General features: G+C 39.0%; 1 protein-coding gene across 1 annotated transcript; it reads left to right on the top strand.

The window, feature by feature from the left end:
- The first annotated feature begins 343 nt into the window (after nt 1–343).
- LOC145627811 (uncharacterized) lies at nt 344–2,350 on the top strand. The gene is made up of 3 exons (XM_081680158.1): nt 344–388; nt 470–640; nt 1,223–2,350. Exons 1-3 carry the CDS (start codon nt 344–346, stop codon nt 2,348–2,350), a joined length of 1,344 nt encoding a protein of 447 aa, XP_081536284.1.
- Nucleotides 2,351–18,105: the final 15,755 nt, after the last annotated feature.

The following is an 18,105-nucleotide window of genomic DNA, read 5'->3' as shown; positions in this document are numbered from 1 at the left end:
TGTTACTAGTTATGAGGAATATTGATGTGCAGAATTGGTGGAGGGGTAATATTGATCTTTCGGGGATTAATAATACTTGCATTGTCCTTATTCTGAAATGTGAAAAACTAACTTTGATTTCAGAGTTTAGGCCGATAAGTTGCTGCAATGTTATTTATAAAATCATCTCGAAGGTGCTAGCAAATAGATTGAAAAAATTTTGGGTGAAATATTTTCCCCAAAGCAGAGTGTTTTTGTTCCGCAGAGGCTTATCATTGATAATGCCATCGTAGCATTCGAAATTTTTCATCATATGAAGTGAGGGGGTGAAGGTAAAGATGGCAACATTGCACTAAAATTGGATATGAGCAAGGCGTATGATCGAGTAGAGTGGGTGTTTCTGGAGCAAGTAATGTTTAAATTGGGTTTCTCGGCTCATTGGATCCATCGAGTGATGTCTTGTCTTAAAAGTGTCTCTTTTTCTTTTAAGATAAATGGTCAGGTGTCGGGGTCTGTGATTCCTTCGAGAGGATTAAGGCAGGGTGATCCTATCTCTGCGTACTTGTTCTTACTATGTGCAGATGCTTTCTCAACTCTGATATCAAAGGCGGCTAGTGGTAATCTTATTCATGGTGCGAGGATTTGCAGAGCTGCTCCCAGGGTGTCTCACTTATTTTTTTACAAATGACAGTATACTTTTTGCTAGAGAAAATGTGCAAGAATGCTCGGTTATAGCTGACATTATCAGCAAATATGAAAGAGTTTCCGGTCAGAATGCAATTTATGCAAGACTGAGGTCGTTTTTAGCAAAAACATTTGTCCGACGCGGAGACAGGAGATAATTGATATTTTGGGTGTTAGGGAAGTGGAACGTCTTGAGAAGTATCTTGGGTTACCGACTATTATAGGGAGATCGAAGAAGGCGATTTTTGCAGGGTTATAGGAGGGAATATGGAAAAAGCTACAAGGTTGGAAGGAAAAACTGCTCTCTACGCCAGGGAAGGAAGTGATGATTAAGGTCGTGGCTCAAGCGATCCCAACTTATATGATGAGTATCTTCAGGCTACCCGATGGGCTTATTAATGAAATTCATGGTATGTTTGCGCGATTTTGGTGGGGCTCTACAGAAACGACAAGCAAAATGCATTGGCAAAGGTGGGAACTTTTATGTCGTCCCGAAGCAAGTGGTGGTCTGGGATTTCGTGATCTAAAATGCTTTAATAAAGCATTACTTGCGAAATAGGTATGGAGGTTGCATCATAATCCGGGTACTCTAATTCACACAATTTTAAAGGCAAGATATTTTAAAAATTGTGATGTTCTTGAATCTAGTAGTGGTTACGACCCGAGTTATTCATGGAGGAGCATGTATGGTACTAGGGAGCTGCTCCTTGAAGGCCTCAAATGGAGGGTGGGTACGAGTTGTGCTATAAGAGTGTGGAGTGATGCGTGGTTGCCTGGTTGTTCTTCTGCCATTGTTCCTACTCCTTTACCTACGAGTGACTTGACATTGAGAGTATGTGATTTAATTGATCATGCTAGTGGTGTGTGGGATACTAGTGTGATTAATTGCAATTTTTATGCGGATGATGCTGCCAAGATATTGCCCATTCCACTATCTCAGAACAGCCCCCTTGATAGAATGTATTGGTGGCCATCGAAGAATGGGTTGTATAGCGTGAAGTCGGGGTACTGGTTGAGCAAAAGTGAGTCAAATGTGGAGCAAGACACGAATGTGAATGATGTTTGGCGACTGATTTGGTCTTTAAAATGCCCTCCAACATTGCAGCATTTCTTGTGGAGAGCTTGTAAAGGCTTTCTTGCGGTAAAGGAACGTCTATTTTTTCGCCACATTACCCAAGAGAAGACATGCTCGATATGTAATGCCCAAGATGAATCTATAATTCATGCAACCTTTGATTATGCTGCAGCAAAAGAAATATGGGCTGCCAGCCCCTTCGTTGAGTGCATACGGGATGCCCCTACTGGTAGCTTTTGTGAGAGGCTACTGTGGTTGTCCTTGAAGGTGTCGAAGGAAGAGTTTATTACTATGGCAACACTTGCTTGGGCCTCGTGGCATTGTAAGAATATGACTATTTTCGAGCAAGCAACATTTAAGGCCGTTGAAGTGGCTAAAGGGTGGGTAAATTTGGTGAGGGAAAGCAATGAGTATGGTGCAAAGGTTAGCAATTCTAACCCACAGGTATGTAGATCTCCTAGCAGTTGGTGCTGTCCAACTGATGGCGTGGTGAAGATCAACTGTGATGCTCATCTTGGAGCTGTCACAGGTCTGAAAGTGGTGCTGAGAAACGACCAAGGATGCTTGCTAGCTGCTGCTGTCTGTTCTGAAAATGCTGGTGTAGACACCTAAAAATGTCTCCCCAAAACCAAACCCGATGATGAACAACCTTTCACCGCCATTATTGGTCGGGTTGAGTATTTAATCTTGGAGTGCTTAAATCCATATTTCCATTTCATAAACCAACCCAACTTCTAGCCCATTTCCCTAAACCATAACTTATTTTCTCTTTTCGTGCCTTTAAACCCAAAATACTTCATTTCATGTCCTTTAAAATCATTCATTTCGTGTCCTTTTTATAAAAACGTTTAATCCAGTTTATTTTGGTCCATAATCTGGGTCCAATGATTGAAAAGTTGAATGGGGTTTTAAAAGAGCTTTCCAACGATATATTATAAGCCCAAATCCGAGTTATAACGAATAAGTTATGGCCAAAATATTAAACTGAGTCCAAACCGAACCTAAGCCTATACCTTACCTACGGCCCAATGATCATGTGGAGGGTCCAAATGATTTAATCCAATTCCTAAACCAATTAGGATTAATTAGAAAGTTCTATAAGTTTCTAAAAGATCCTAATTATCCTTTTTGAAAAGATAAGATTAAAGAGTTTGAAATTGAATAAAACTCCTTTATTAAAAAGTCCTAATTTTATTCGAATTGAAAGACATTCAAAGATAGACAGATATTATTTTATATGGTTGGATAGTCCTTGAAATTATCTTTCCAATGATATATTATAATATCAATTCCGAGCTATAACGGAAAAGATATGAATAAATGTCAAACTCTATCCAAAACTGACACCGTTTTATTCTATAAAATATTTTAATCTGATTCTAATTGGGTTAGAAATTAGACTTCAAGAGCTTTTCAACGATATCTTATTCATCTTATTTTGATTTCTGGATCAAAAGATATAATAAAAAAAAAAACCGCAAAAATTGCAGTCTATCGAGTTTTATTCCGATTTAATTCGGATCTTATCTTAATTTTTCGACCCTTTTTTTTCTCTATAAATAGAGGCCATATCACTCCTTTTACAATCATCAACAAGCTTGAACATTAAATCATTTTCTTCTCCCTCTTTAGTCTAATTTCTAGCCTTCTTATTCTCTCAAAATACTTCCCCTAAGCACTCCAAGGAGTTCATACAATACCCAAAGTTCTATACTTTAACAAAGGCGTGAAAGGTAGAATTAACTGAGGGTTTGGACCAAATCAAATCTACCTTTATTTAATTTAATTTCCATTTGATTTATTTTTATTGAATTTACTAAAAGTTTATTCATGATGTAGCAATTCAAAGAAACGCGGAAAGTGAGTAATTGATTCACTTAATTACTCTTATTTTTATTCTTGTTGCTAGTATCATGATTAGGTTATTTTTTATTTAATTTGACTAATGCTATTATTGTTGAATTGCTTCCAATATTAATGTTTATTCTATTATTTTTATGATCACCATATTTCTTGTTTAAAGGGAATATGTAATTGAAAATCACACCTAATAAGATAATTTGGACAATCGGTTTAGGTTCCTTTTTAATCTTGTTATTAATTGAACTGATCATTAATATTTTAGAATAATGTGTTGCATTAATATTAAACAAATTTAGTTTAATAATAGTTTGGAGCAAATTGAATCTTTGTTTGCATGCCTTTGAGATCGCAGGAATCACTTTTCACTATAAGAATCGAGTAGAGGCCAATACGGGTGAATGTGACTCCATGACTCACTTCATACCATCATCCCCGATCCTCTTTTCGTGGTTTCGAACCATATGGAGTTAGTAATCTCATGGATTATGAATGGGGTGTAACCTTCACGGGTAAATCGTTGTTGCCTATCGTTGTCCCTTATCATTGTTGCCTTTTATGATCCGTGAACGGTTTACAAGTTCCTTAAAAACTTGTTGGCGGCTCCCTACTTTCCTTGTCCCTAATCGTAATGTCAATTCCCACTTCCTATGATTACCAAGTGTAGACACCCATTTGTGTCTCCCCAAAACCAAACCCGGTGATGAGTGCCTTTCACGACGAATCATAATCGAATGAAACAAAGTGTGGAAAGGTCTAGCGTTGCGGAAAGTTTTATTTCTCTTCTCTTCTCTCTATTTTTGAAAACTTTATTTTAAGAAAACAGCCAATCCAGTTTGGTTTGTCCATGATATGGATCCAACAGTGGTGTAGTTGGATAGGGCTTGCAAAGACCTTTCCAACGATATATTATAAGCCTAATTCCGATGAATATTGAGGAAGTTATGGCCAATTTACTAAATTGGGTCCGGTTTGAGCTTTATGTACGGCCTAATGATCTAGGGGAGGGCCTAATGTAATTTATCATTCCTAATGCAATTAGGAATGGTTTTAGTCTTCTAGAACATTCTAGAAGGTTATTATCATTCCTAATTCAATTAGGACTCTTCAGAGTTTTAATCAAGATCAAATAGCATTTTCGATTGGAATTATATTATTTTATCTTCCAGTACAGGAAATTTATCAGATTTTCGAAAACGCGTGGAAAACCACTTTGGCGTCCAAACCCAGGCCTTGGCGCCTGGAATCAGGATCGGCGCCAGGCGCTAGCCACTGGTGCTGGCGCCAACTAGCCAGGGCTGGCGCCAATGTTGATTTTCGATCTTCATACTCTGTTTTGTTAAATTATCTTTTTTGGATGATTTTCTCTATAAATATCGTATCAAAAACTCCGTTTTGATCATCAAGAAGCATCAATCATTCATCAATTCTTTTAATTCATTCTCTTCATCTTCAAATCATTCATTCATTCATTCATCAACTTTCAATAATATTAATTCATTGGCATTCTTTTCTTTTCTTTAATTCTTTCTTACTTTTTAATAAAAAATTCCGCATTCATTAGATTTAGAAACACCTAGCCATATTCGAAGTTGCCTTCGCCCTAGACGTGAAAGGTTTTAATTTCTGAGGGTTTGGTCCCAAATCTCTCTTTCAATTATTTAATTTAATTGTTGATTATTATTTTCCTTGAAGTTACTAACGTGTGTATTTTGTTATTAGAAAGAGGTACGAGGCATCCAAGTAGTACTTTAATGGTTTAATTGATATTATGATGTAGAAATCATGCTTAGAATGTTATTTTAATTCCTAGTATCATGTCTAGGGTAAATTTAATATCAAGTATGATTAAAAGTACGATGCTTCCTATGTTCTTCCTAATGTTAATTCATGTTAGTATCATGTTAGGGTTAAAGATTTGATTTTTATTGCTTAGTGACATGCTAGGGTTTGTTATTAATCTTGTTAGTATCATGCCTAGGATCTTGCTATTTTTATTATGCTTTAATATTAACATGAATATGATTATGATTATAATTGTTATAATGATTATGAATATTATTATTTTGATGATTATTTTATTTATGATAATTATTTCAATTATTATTAATATGATGATTATTTTCTTTAATGATTATTATCATGATTATTTCAATTATAATTTATTTTTATGATGATGATTATTATTATAATGATTATTTATTTTTATGTTGCTGGATGTTATTTCTTTATTTCTTGATCACACCTTTATTTGCATGTTTAAAGGGAATTGGTACTTGTAACCACGCCTAATAAGATAATTAATAATCTTGTTAGGGTTAATTGTGATTATAATTCAAGTGATCGCCAATAATAGTTTATTTGTGCATTAAATTCAACCAACATAGATTAAACAGGTTTAGGGTTAATCCTATTGATTGTATGTTAATCAGAAAGCGCACATGAATACGAGCAGAATAAAGTAGAGGCCTATTATTAGGGCAGGTTCAATCTCTTTTAGGTTGGATTTGTACCATCATCCCCGAACCCTTATTTGGTTCATGACCTTATGGAGTTGACGATCTCTTGGATCGTTAAGGGGTGTAACCTTCACCTCGTAAACGGTTTACAAGTTCCTTAAAAAAACTTGTTGGCAACTCTTTTGCTCTATCTTCTTCCCTTTTGGACGCCACCGTACTTTAGTGTATGATCACAGTGGGGTTCAAGCTAGTGGGATTTTAAAGGCTTGAAACTATTCCCTATAGTTTTTGGCGACTCCACTGGGGAGGATTTCTATTTTAATTCCTGAATTTGTTTCGGCAATGATCTAGAATGAGTGGATGAGACTCGAAAAGTTCTAAGTATTTCATGTGCGTAATTTTGATTAACATTATTGTCATATGCATAAAAAGGTTCTCATTGGAAAGACCATCTGTAATGAGTCAAAAACATAGGATTTTACACGTAGGAAATTTGAGAAATGTCTTTCACAACTAGGACTGAAATAACACCGCGCGAAACTGGATGATTTTATTGAGCACAGAAAGCTGCTGAGGTCTGTGAGAAGTAGCGTCAGGGGCCAGAGCATGGCGCCAAACTTTTAGCTGTAGCGCCAGACGCCAGTATTGGCGCCAGGCGCTACAGTTAAAAGTTGGCGCCAGTCTCTGTTTGCTGGCGCCGATTTCCCCCAATACCGAGCCAGAAATATGCGTTCTAATTTCGACCAGTTTTTCGTATTGTTTGCTCGATCCTGCTTCCTGATTGAATTTTTTCTCACTTTTCTGAAACCCATATGTGTTCTACATATGGACATAACCTTCTGGGAATTCATGCTCTTTCTACCCGATTGAACGCTCCTGGCAACAAAGGGTACAGCTGAGAGGTTGAATTCACCAAACCATGGAAGTGAGTTTTTTCTAAAAACTCGCGGTGTCCTATCCACACGCGCTAACCCTTCACGGTTAGGCTTTTGCGCGGTGCATCTGGACAATTAACTATGGACCCTATTTGACTAAACCATATCCCGAACTTTAGAGAACTAGAGCCATGGTTAGGTTGCGAACTCATTGCGTCATATTGTGCCTACTTGACTAATTGTGCATTATTTGTTGTGCATATATATTCTATGTTTCTCTTAACCGTTTGTTGATTTGTGTTGAGACTAAAATTAATGACTTAAAAAACTTTGCCTAATTAATTAATTAATTAATTTGAGTCAACAAAGTTTTTTTTAATCGGAATTGACCTAGTACGACTTTAGGCATACCCCAGTTGACTAATAATACCAAAGACAGTCCCAGACCAAGGCTCCAATATTAGCGCCAAGGTCTAGGCTGTAGCGCCACTGTATAGTGTGTAGCGCCAGACATTAATTAAATAGTCTGGCGCCAATCACCGTATTGTGACGCCAGTCCTGTCGCTTGGACGACAGTTTGGATTATTTGTCGAGTCATCACCTAATGTCTAATTAGTCAGTTTTCTGTTTAATTCGGTTAATTTTTCCAACAATGATGCTTAATTAAATTAATGTTCGAGTTTAGGCACTAAGTCCCATGGTATTACACAAGAGTCCAAACATGTCACTTACACTCAATACACACACCAATACACATGTTTTGACCATGACTAAGAGAGTCTTGTGTGCGCCCCTTTTTTCGTCATTTTTTTTAGGGGGGGTAAGTCGGATATTAATCCTCCAATAAATAATAATACTTAATTCCCTAAACACATGTATATTATTGCTCCCTAAAAATATGCATATACTTTTTTTAAAAAAAATAAGTAAATAAAAACCATAAAGTCAAATTGATTCGAGTCAAGTAATTAAAACGCAAATTGGCTTAATTTACAGCGCGTGGTCAAGAAAGGAAGGACGATTAATCAAAGATAACCTCTTCGTACAAGTCCAACTTTTCGACAAACCTATAGCCCGCAAGAGGAAAGCAAGAGTTATAATGGCAACTCAAGAAGAAGTCAATGATCTCAAGAACCAACTGGCTACTGTAACTGAGACACTGAAGCTTCTCGCACTTAAGATCGAGGATCTCGTGAAACAACAACAAATGGACCTCATGCAAGAGAGCCTAAGCAAGTTGTCCAGCGACTACAAGTTTCAAGAACTCACATCCCAAGGGGTCTCGGTGGATAAAGATCTTCTTCCGCAGAAGTTCAGTGCCAATGACATCCCAAAATTTAGGGCAATCGACAACCCCTACTTCCATCTAAGAGCATTTGAAACAATAATGAATATCAAGGGTATCGATAAGAAAGTCTTCCCTTCTCTGTTCTCACTATCTCTCGAGACCGTTTGCGAACAATGGTTCTTTTCTCTTGAAAAAGAAAAGACCTCTACCTGGGAATCCATAGCAAACGCTTTCGTTGATAGGTACAAGTGCAACATTCAAGTCGAAACCGACCATAGAGAACTTGAAATCCTCAAACAGAAGGAGAATGAGGGCTTCACTGCTTTCTTTAACAAGTGGGGAGAAACCTCAGCTAAAATGATCGAGATACCAAGTGAAAAAGAGTCCGTGAGACTGTTCATTAAAAACCTCCAAGAAAAATATTCAAAGCATCTTAAATATCAAAATAACCTTCATACCTTTAAGGCTGTTTACGATATTGGGATTAATATAAAAGATGACTTGGCTAAATCTAAAGCTGCCAACAATAACTGCAACAGTGGCTGGAAAGGAAAGAAGAGCGACAATCCTTCTTCTTCCAAAACCGCCCACTAAAATAATGTTAGCACCTTTAATCTAGGAGAAGTCCTCGCCATGAACAACCAAGGACAAAAGAAACCATTTAGGAGAAACTTCACTCCTATTGGCATGAGTTATGACACCGCATTTGATCGATTAAATGCAAAAGGTCTTATAACTCCCATTGGACCATTTGGAGATCCACCAGTTGAGAAGAGGTCGCCTAACTGGAACCCCAACGCACATTGCAAATATCACCAAGGTAGGGGCCATTCTACTGAAAGCTGTTGGAAGCTTAAGGAAGCTATCCAAGACCTAATTGATAATAACAAGCTGTCGTTTCCCCCTGCCAGTAAGAAGCCAAGTATCGACAATGCACCTCTAGCTCATACTTTGGCTATTTCCGATGAAGAAAACGAAGTTGACCCCTCATCTCTCATTAAGCCTGTCAAAGCAACCAATGTCGAAGAAGGAGAAGGAGAAGGAGAGATCTTTTTCGATGTCAAAGATAACCTCCCAGAACCAGCAAACGAGAAAGACATACGATTGCTCACGCTGTTTATGAGGGAGACATCGCAACTACTACGTGAAATTCTCAAAATTATGAACGAACTTCATAAGAAATATGATGAACTTCCATGTCCAAAGGAAGAACCTAAAAGAGAATTCACACCAGTAAAAACGACTTATGAGGCAAAGTATTTTCCCTTACAAGTCACCGAAAGACCCAAGAAGAGCAATAACGTTAATACTCCAATTGGGATCCCGTATGCACAAATGTTTGAAATGCTCTCCGAGAGTGGCAAGGTCAAACCTCTTGAACCGAGACCATTTGAATCATTAAAAAGGACAGATAGATATTACTGTCAGTACCATCAGTCAGGAGGGCACACCCTAGAAAACTGCTTCAAATTCAAGGATTTGGTGCAGAAAATGTTTGATAAAAAGGAATTAGTCCAAGTTCAACAAGAAGAGGACATAACTGTTAATGGAGTATGGGACAGTGATGAAGAAGATGTCTACCTAAAAGACATAGTAGGACCTTCACCTTCTGTATCATACACCACGGACGACATTTGGGCTGAAGAAGATTCATCAAAAGACGTCCTCACAAGATCCGGGAGAATGCAACTTCCCGTTTCAACACAACCTATGCCTACTTTACAACAAGTTCCCATACCTATCATCGAAGAAAATGACATCGTTAAACAATTCAAGAAGACAAAAGTTGAGATGAATGTATGGAAGCTTCTGGCAACATCTCGAGAACATAGGTTGGCTGTGATGAATGTCTTGGATAAAATCGGGATAGATTCTGACACCACTCCTGAGGGACTAGCTAACTTCCTCACGAGTGACCTCCCTAGACCAATTAATCTAATCACCTTCTCTGACAAAGATTTACCCCCAGAAGGTGACAAACACTACAAGGCGTTAAACCTCACGGCAGTCTGCAAAAGGATGAATGTTCCCATGACTCTTGTAGATAATGGATCGGCTATTAATGTCTGCCCACTTAGGACTGCGAGGATGCTCGGCATAAGGGATGAGGATTTAACTCCGTCTACACAAGGAATAAGAGCTTACGATAATACTCGACGTCAAGCTCTTGGCAAAATAACCCTAAATGTGACGGCAGGAGCAATAGAACATGCTACTACTTTTCAAGTGGTAGACATCAAAGCCTCATTCAATCTGTTGTTAGGACGCCCTTGGCTCCATGACCTAAAGGCCGTCCCTTCATCTCTCCACCAACAAGTGAAAGCCATAGTTGGAGGAATCCCAATCACTATTGACGCTTCGCCGATGAGGATCAAATCAATAGAAAATCCAATCATCAACGTGGAGCACGACGAAGATGACGAAGACCTATGGGGCTTTAACGAAGAAGTCTCCTTAATCCAAGAGGATGAAAGGACATCTCTTTGCCACGACCCCCATTCCAACATGATTATCAACACTATGCTGAAGAAACAAGGACACTTCCCTGGGATGACCTTAGGAAAGAAGAAAGGGATAGCAAAATCGATAGAGTCACCTGGCCTCCCTAAACTGGATACTTTCGGACTTGGTTTCGAACCGACTCGGAAAGATCTCAAGCGAGCCTAGGACAAGTTGAAAGCACGCAGGGACGCTCGCATTCAAAAGAAAGCAATTCCAATGGATCAGTACCCTCTTACGCTTAATGGTCAGTTTATAAAAGAAGGAGAGGACTATCCATGCCATGAATTTCCCGAACCATTTGTTGTAAATGGCATACGACAACCAGGATTCAAGATTTTCTTGGATTGCTATTTCACTGATGAAATCCCAACTCCCGTCCATTAGGAGAAAGCGCCCCCATGCTTTGACTTTAACGTCATGGGATTACTGTTTGGACGAGAAAAGAATGAGCCAGTTTATGAGGAAGATAACTCCTCACTCATTCAAACGGTCCTACAAAGCGAGAACTTCGACCCCTCAAAGCTTATTACTCCAGCTGAAGGATCACTACAAGGGTGGCGCAAGACTATCAAGGTGACTACTCTGAGTGGAAGGAAGATATCAATCACGACAGGACAAGGGCCGATGTTTGAAGAATCGTCAGAGTCAGAGTCTGAGTCTGAGTCAGAGTCTTTCCCTTTAGAATCTTCTAAGTCTTTATCTATAATGCCTCCCCTTCCTGTTTCTTCTCCTAGGATAGTTAGTGATCCAGTCCTTGAGGACATATCACTCTTTGATGTAATGATCTCAGAGTATAATAATATCTCTCATTCCCCTTACTCCTCGTGTTCTTCCCTAATCCAAGATGACGAACATTGCTTAGCTAACGATGAAAAAGATAAATAAATTATTAAAGCAATGGAAACACTTGAAAAGAAAACACCAGTAATTGAAGAGACTGAAACAGTTGACATCTCAAATGATTCAACTCATAAAAGAGAAGTTAAAATCGGACTAACATTGAATAAACAAGAAAGAACCGATTTAGTTAACTTGCTTAAAGAATTCATCGATGTATTTGCTTGGTCATATGAAGATATGCCAGGCATTAACAGAGAAATAGCTCAACATACTATACCATTAATTCCAGGAATGAAACCTTTAAAACAAAAGTTGCGTCGAATGAAACCCGACGTAGCACTTAAAATAAAAGGAGAAGTTCAAAAGCAAATAATTGCAGGTTTCATCAAAGTATCCAAATATCCCGAATGGGTCGCCAACGTCGTCCCAGTTCCAAAGAAAGATGGAAGGGTAAGGATGTGTGTCGACTATCGAGATCTAAATAAGGCAAGTCCAAAGGACGACTTCCCTTTGCCACACATCGATATTTTGGTAGACAACACGGCAAATCACGCGCTTCTCTCATTCATGGACGGATATGCAAAGTACAATCAGATTCTCATAGCAGAAGAAGACATGGAGAAAACGACCTTTATCACACCATGGGGCACTTACTGTTACACGGTAATGCCATTTGGGTTGAAAAACGCAGGTGCTACTTACCAACGTGCAGCAACTGCCTTACTCCACGACATGATGCATAAAGAAGTTGAAGTATATGTCGAAGACATGATTGTGAAATCAAAGGACCGTCCAGGCCATCAAGTAGCCCTAAGGAAATTTTTCAAAAGGCTAAGAAAGTACAATATGAGGTTGAATCCATAAAAATGTGCTTTTGGAGTCACCTCAGGCAAGCTCTTGGGATACGTCATAAGCTCTAGAGGAATAGAGATAGATACAACCAAGATTAAAGCAATCATGTCGATTCCACCGCCCAAGACCGAGAAACAGATCCGAGGATTCATTGGCCGGTTGCAATACATAAGTAGGTTTATATCAAAACTGACAACGATATGTGAACCAATCTTCAAAAAGCTCAAGAAGAATGTACCAGTAATATAGGATGATGAGTGTCAAAAAGCCTTTGACAGGATCAAAGCATATCTCTCAAATCCTCTCGTATTAGCACCAGCACTTCCCGGAATACCTCTTAGGTTATATATGACGGTTACCAAAGAGACAATGGGAGTCATGCTAGCACAAGAGGTAGAAAACAAAGATAATGCAATCTATTACTTAAGTAAGAAGATGCTCAAATACGAAACACGCTATGCACCACTCGAGAAATTGTGCCTCGCTTTGGTGTGGGCCATAACTAAGTTGAGACATTACATGTTGGTGCATACCGTTTTCGTAGTATCCCGATTAGATCCACTCAAATACTTGTTCGAGAAATCAACACTCAATGGACGTATTTCAAGATGGATAGTCAACTTAGCCCAGTTCGATGTGCGGTTTATGCCACAAAAAGCTGTTAAAGGATCTGTGGTGTCAGACTTTCCGGCAGACTTTCCAATAGAAGACTCGACACCAATACAGGACAATGAATTTCCAGATGAAGGTTTGATGGTCACCGAAGATGATACTTGGACCTTGTATTTCGACGGAGCCTCAAACCAAAAGGGATGTGGTGTCGGAGTGCTACTGGTATCACCTTAAGAAGAACACGTCCCAATCTCAATAAAGCTTGATTTCGACGTTACCAACAACGCTGCCGAATATGAAGCATGTGTGGTAGGCCTTGAAACAGCCCTGGCATTGGGAGTAAAGAAGTTAAGGATATTCGGAGACTCTTCTTTGATTATCAATCAAATATCTAAAAGGTGGAAAGTAAGGAGCGAAAGCCTAGCCCCTTACCAAACTTATCTGGAAACTCTTACCGACCAGTTAGAGAAGGTAGAATACACATATCTACCTAGAGAAGAAAACCAATTTGCTGATGCCTTGGCAAGATTAGCCTCAATGGTTAGGATTCCCACGGATATCGAGCAAATGCCTCTAACTATCGAAAAAAGGCACAAACCAGCATATATACAGGCTATAGAAGACGACGACCCAGTCCAAGACGAAAAAGTAGAACAAGAAGAAGAACCATGGTACACAGACATTCTCAACTATGTCACCAATGGAGAATATCCTCCTCATGCTGACAAAAGAGCGAAACGAGCATTGAGACTTTTGGCTTCTCAATATGTACTCATAGACAACGAGCTACATAAAAGGATACCTAAAGGTCGAGCTCTCCTATGCGTAGGAAAGGCGGATGCACAAAGAATAATGAGAATGGTCCACGAAGGAATCTGTGGAACTCATGTAAATGGCAAAATGTTAGTACAGAAAATAATGCGAGAAGGGTATTATTGGACTACCATGAATAGGGACTGCCATCAATACGTGAAAAGATGTCCTAAGTGTCAAATTTATGCCAATTTACAACACGTTCCTCCATCTTTGCTCTACACCTACACATCACCATGGCCATTCTCTACATGGGGAATTGACATAATCGGCAAGATCACTCCCCCAGGGACATGAAGCCACGAATTTATTCTAGTAGCAATTGATTACTTTAAGAAGTGGGTTGAAGCGTAATCATACGCTAAACTCACTGCAAAACATGTAGCACTCTTTATCGAGAGAAATATCATTTGTCGATATGGGGTCCCACATGAAATGATAAGTGACAATGGAACTCACTTTCAAGCCGAATGTGAAGAATTGCTACATAAATATGGTATCCAACGTCATCATTCGTCCCCTTATAGACCTCAAGCAAACGGAGCAGTCGAGGCAGCTAATAAGAATTTAAAGACTATCATTGAGAAGATGACAGAAAATTATAAAGATTGGCCTGACAAGCTCCACTTTGCACTGTGGGGTTATCGCACGTCAATCCGTACGTCAACAGGAAATACACCATTTTCTTTGGTATATGGAATGGATGCCGTACAACCTGTCGAACTAGAAATACCATCTCTACGCATTGCGCTAGAGAGTAAACTTGATGAAGTCGAATGGACTAGGGCACGATATGAAGAATTGATCCTACTCGACGAAAAACGACTAGAAGCTCTACATCACACTCAGTGCTATCAAACTCGTATGGCTAGACATTTTAATAAGAAGGTCAAGACAAGAAATATCAAAGTAGGAGATTTGGTATTAAAAGCGCTAAGGAAAAATGTTTTAGATCCAAGGGGGAAGTTTATACCTAATTGGTCTGGCCCCTACATTGTCAAAACAATCCTGTCAGGTGGTGCAGCAAAATTAACTGACATGGACGACAATGAATTCTCAAACATGACCAATGTTGACCAACTTAAAAATTAATACCCATAATTACTTGAGTAGGACACTCAAGAGAGCTACGTTCGGCCTGATTCCTTAGGAAAGGATACGTAGGCAACCCTTTACGGGTGTGGCCACTTTATTTTTCGACATCTCCGCATTCCAAAATCAACTAGAAGTCAACAAAAGTCGGAAAACTATTGGCGTCGCAGAACAGAGTCTGGCGCTAGCAATAGGTCATTAGCGCCAGCCGATGGTATTGGCGCCTGGCGCCAAACCTCAATAGCTGGCGCCAAACTGTAATTACTGACGCCAATTCAGTCATAAAATCTGGGCGAATTTCGATGTTTTTCGGAAAATTTTCGACTTCCGTACTCGAAGAATTTCTTGAAAATTAATTTTTTTCGATTTTCATTGCTTTAATAAAATATATTTAAAGTAACAATTTAATTGAAAGCTGAAATTTCATTAATAAAATAAAATTACATTGTTAATGGAATTTAAATAAGGCTGAAATAAATTAACTTTAAATAAAAATTAACAATCTAATAAATCTAAAGTTAAGCAATGTTTTAATCTTTCTTCTCCTTCTTTGCTCTTTTCCAATTCTAATCTGTTTCCTCCTCTTCATCCATTACTTTAGCTAGTAGGCATCCTCTAGAGGACCTACATTCAATTTTGGAATAGATTGTTTTCCCTTCAGCTAGCACCCCATGCTTCTTTTCCACCCAAACCTTTTTATCTGTGGTGGTAGCCTTCCTTTTCCCCTTGTCTTTAGTAGTATTCTTCTTCCTAGGCATTGTAGGTGTTTTGAATTCAATTCTTGCACCTAAGCGTTCTTTAGCCGGTGTCACCCTGTCACCTAGACGATTCTTCACATTGGTTCTACCCTAATCAACTGAAGACTTCTTCAACAACCACTTCTTTACATCATTAGGTAAAGAAGGGGGAACCTTTTGGGTAATCACTTCCCATAAAGGTCTAGCGCTCCAGTAAGTGTCAAATTTATCCACTTCTTGAGACACGGGGTACTCATAGGGAGGACGAATATCCTCGGAAGGAATATTTTAAAGCAAGCCATATTGTCTCTTTACTCTGCAGGGATAATAATATGTTACACGAGACAAGCTTGGGAGACGGCAGAAAGGTTGCTTGTTAACACCAACCATCCTTTTTATTTTCCACCATGGGATGACCCACTTGATAGCAAAATCACGTGATTCAAAGACTTTTCTCCACCCATGGCGCCCAATTTTAGGGATGCGCTTCTTCCTTCTCACAAAGCAAGTGGGAGTATAATTTTCAATGTCGTCCGGAGGGCTTATTAATCCTAGCCTCTCCATTAGCCACATCTGTAAAAAAAAATTGCAATGCAAATAAATTAATATTACAATACAAAAATATATTTTTTTATTTCTGTAATTAAAAATATTATTTTTCTACCTGTAATAAAATTGGAGAGCCACGAAGAGGTGCTTTTGGGTCCCTTTTCAATTCATCTAGAGTAATCATAGTCTCTCCAACTATCAATGGCATTGGATTTCTCCCTGATTCAATTTGTTCTAGCACAGTGGTTATAATTGATTGACCCTCGTTATTTTTACCACTACTAAGACAATATTGATTAAGCATGCAGAATAAGAACGCCCTTCTTCTATATATGTGAAATGATTCAAAAAGAGGTTTATCAAAATAGTAGCGTGCGAATTCTTTCAAGTTCACTACATTGCCATCTACTATTTTTGATAAATCCCTTTCCTTCAAATTAAAGAAGCGCTCAAAATTCTTATAGTAATATGCATCTACTCTAGGGATTAATACCAGGTTTATTGCAGGGAAGCCTAAAATAGCACCAAATTCCTCTGGCAAAGGGCTAATTTCATCATACCCTATTCTAAAACAATGTGTATCGATGTTCCAAAATTCTAAAGCGGTATGTATGAAGTCTATGTCTAAATCTACCCCTTTGATGCCATAAATTCCCCCCAAGTGAAACAAATCCAAGTTTTTTCTTTCTCTAGCATTAAGAGATCGACACCATTCATGAGAATATTGGGTGAAGGTTTTAGTGACTAAAGACATGGTTATTACTTTTTCTCTAAGGAGGAGAATAATTTTTTCGCTGGAATTATGAGAAGAATCGACTGAGCAGGGGGCTATTTATGTACAAATTGCGAGGAATTTCAATCTGACTGAAATACGGAGTCAGCGTCAATTGGCGTCGCAGCCTCGACATTGGCGCCACTTATCAGTGCTTGGCGCCACATGCTAAGTGTAGCGCCAGGCGCTACGCGCCACAGCTGGCGCCAAGTCAGCAGGGAGGTCGCGCGTGCTCAGCTGCGTTTTGATATTAACCTTGAGTCGGTTAATGACTTTATGGCCCCGTTTTAATTTTTTCTAAATATTTTTTTTTCTTCTATCCTTTTCTTAATTAATTAATTAAATATAGCAATTATTTTTAGTTAATTTTATTTCTTTTTTGGACTTTATATTAATTTTCCAAAAAACAGCTTTTTCTCCGTTTTATTTTTCCTTTTTATTTTTTTCTTTTGGGGGAGAGAGTCGGATAATACCCTCCATCAATAATAAAAATGACGGAATTTTTTGCGCAAAATTGTTATCACACTTCTTTTGCACACACTAAAATACACTAACATTAATCAAAGTTACAATAACATAAAAATACAAAGTGTCTAAATAATGAGTCAAAGGCAAAGTTCTATAAAAAGTCAAAATAAAATACATATACAGAAACAAACTACGGCGCCGGAGGACGTAGGCCCATCATGCCATAAAACTGCGCCGTCCGAGGAATCACCTCTCCACCAACTCCGGCCTCAGCACCAGCTCCAGTCTCCGTAGAAGGAGGAAAACTCAAGACAGGACCGCTCCAGCTAAGGTCAACCTGAGGCTGAGATCGCGGAGGCTGCTGCGATGACGAGCCAACCTCGTACATCCCACCACCTCTGAAAGCCGAGGTAGCCTCTCCTACCGGTGTAGCAAGAGCACCCTCAGAAGAAGATCCTGAACCCTCAGCAACGTCGGCTCAAGCAGCCTCAGAACGACCACCTCTACCTCCTGACGAAGTGCGACGACTTCTCGAGCTAGACCTCGCCGGATCTCTCCGCCCCTCAGGTAGCCGCGTTCCTCATCCGGACGAGCTGGCTCCGGAAGGCATCTATACATCGTGCCATAGCCGAAACCACCTCGCGTGGG

This window comes from Chenopodium album, chromosome 1 (genome assembly GCF_948465745.1).
Source record: "Chenopodium album chromosome 1, dcCheAlbu1.1, whole genome shotgun sequence".
Taxonomy (NCBI): Eukaryota; Viridiplantae; Streptophyta; class Magnoliopsida; order Caryophyllales; family Amaranthaceae; genus Chenopodium; species Chenopodium album.
This window is presented reverse-complemented; position numbering and strand designations above follow the sequence as displayed.

Coding starts and splice junctions, on each gene's coding strand:
- LOC145627811 (XM_081680158.1), top strand. CDS start 344: ATGAGCAAGGCGTATGATCGAGTAGAGTGGGTGTTTCTGGAGCAA. Junction 389..469: donor AGTGGGTGTTTCTGGAGCAA/GTAATGTTTAAA, acceptor TTTTCTTTTAAG/ATAAATGGTCAGGTGTCGGG. Junction 641..1,222: donor TTTGCAGAGCTGCTCCCAGG/GTGTCTCACTTA, acceptor CTTGCGAAATAG/GTATGGAGGTTGCATCATAA.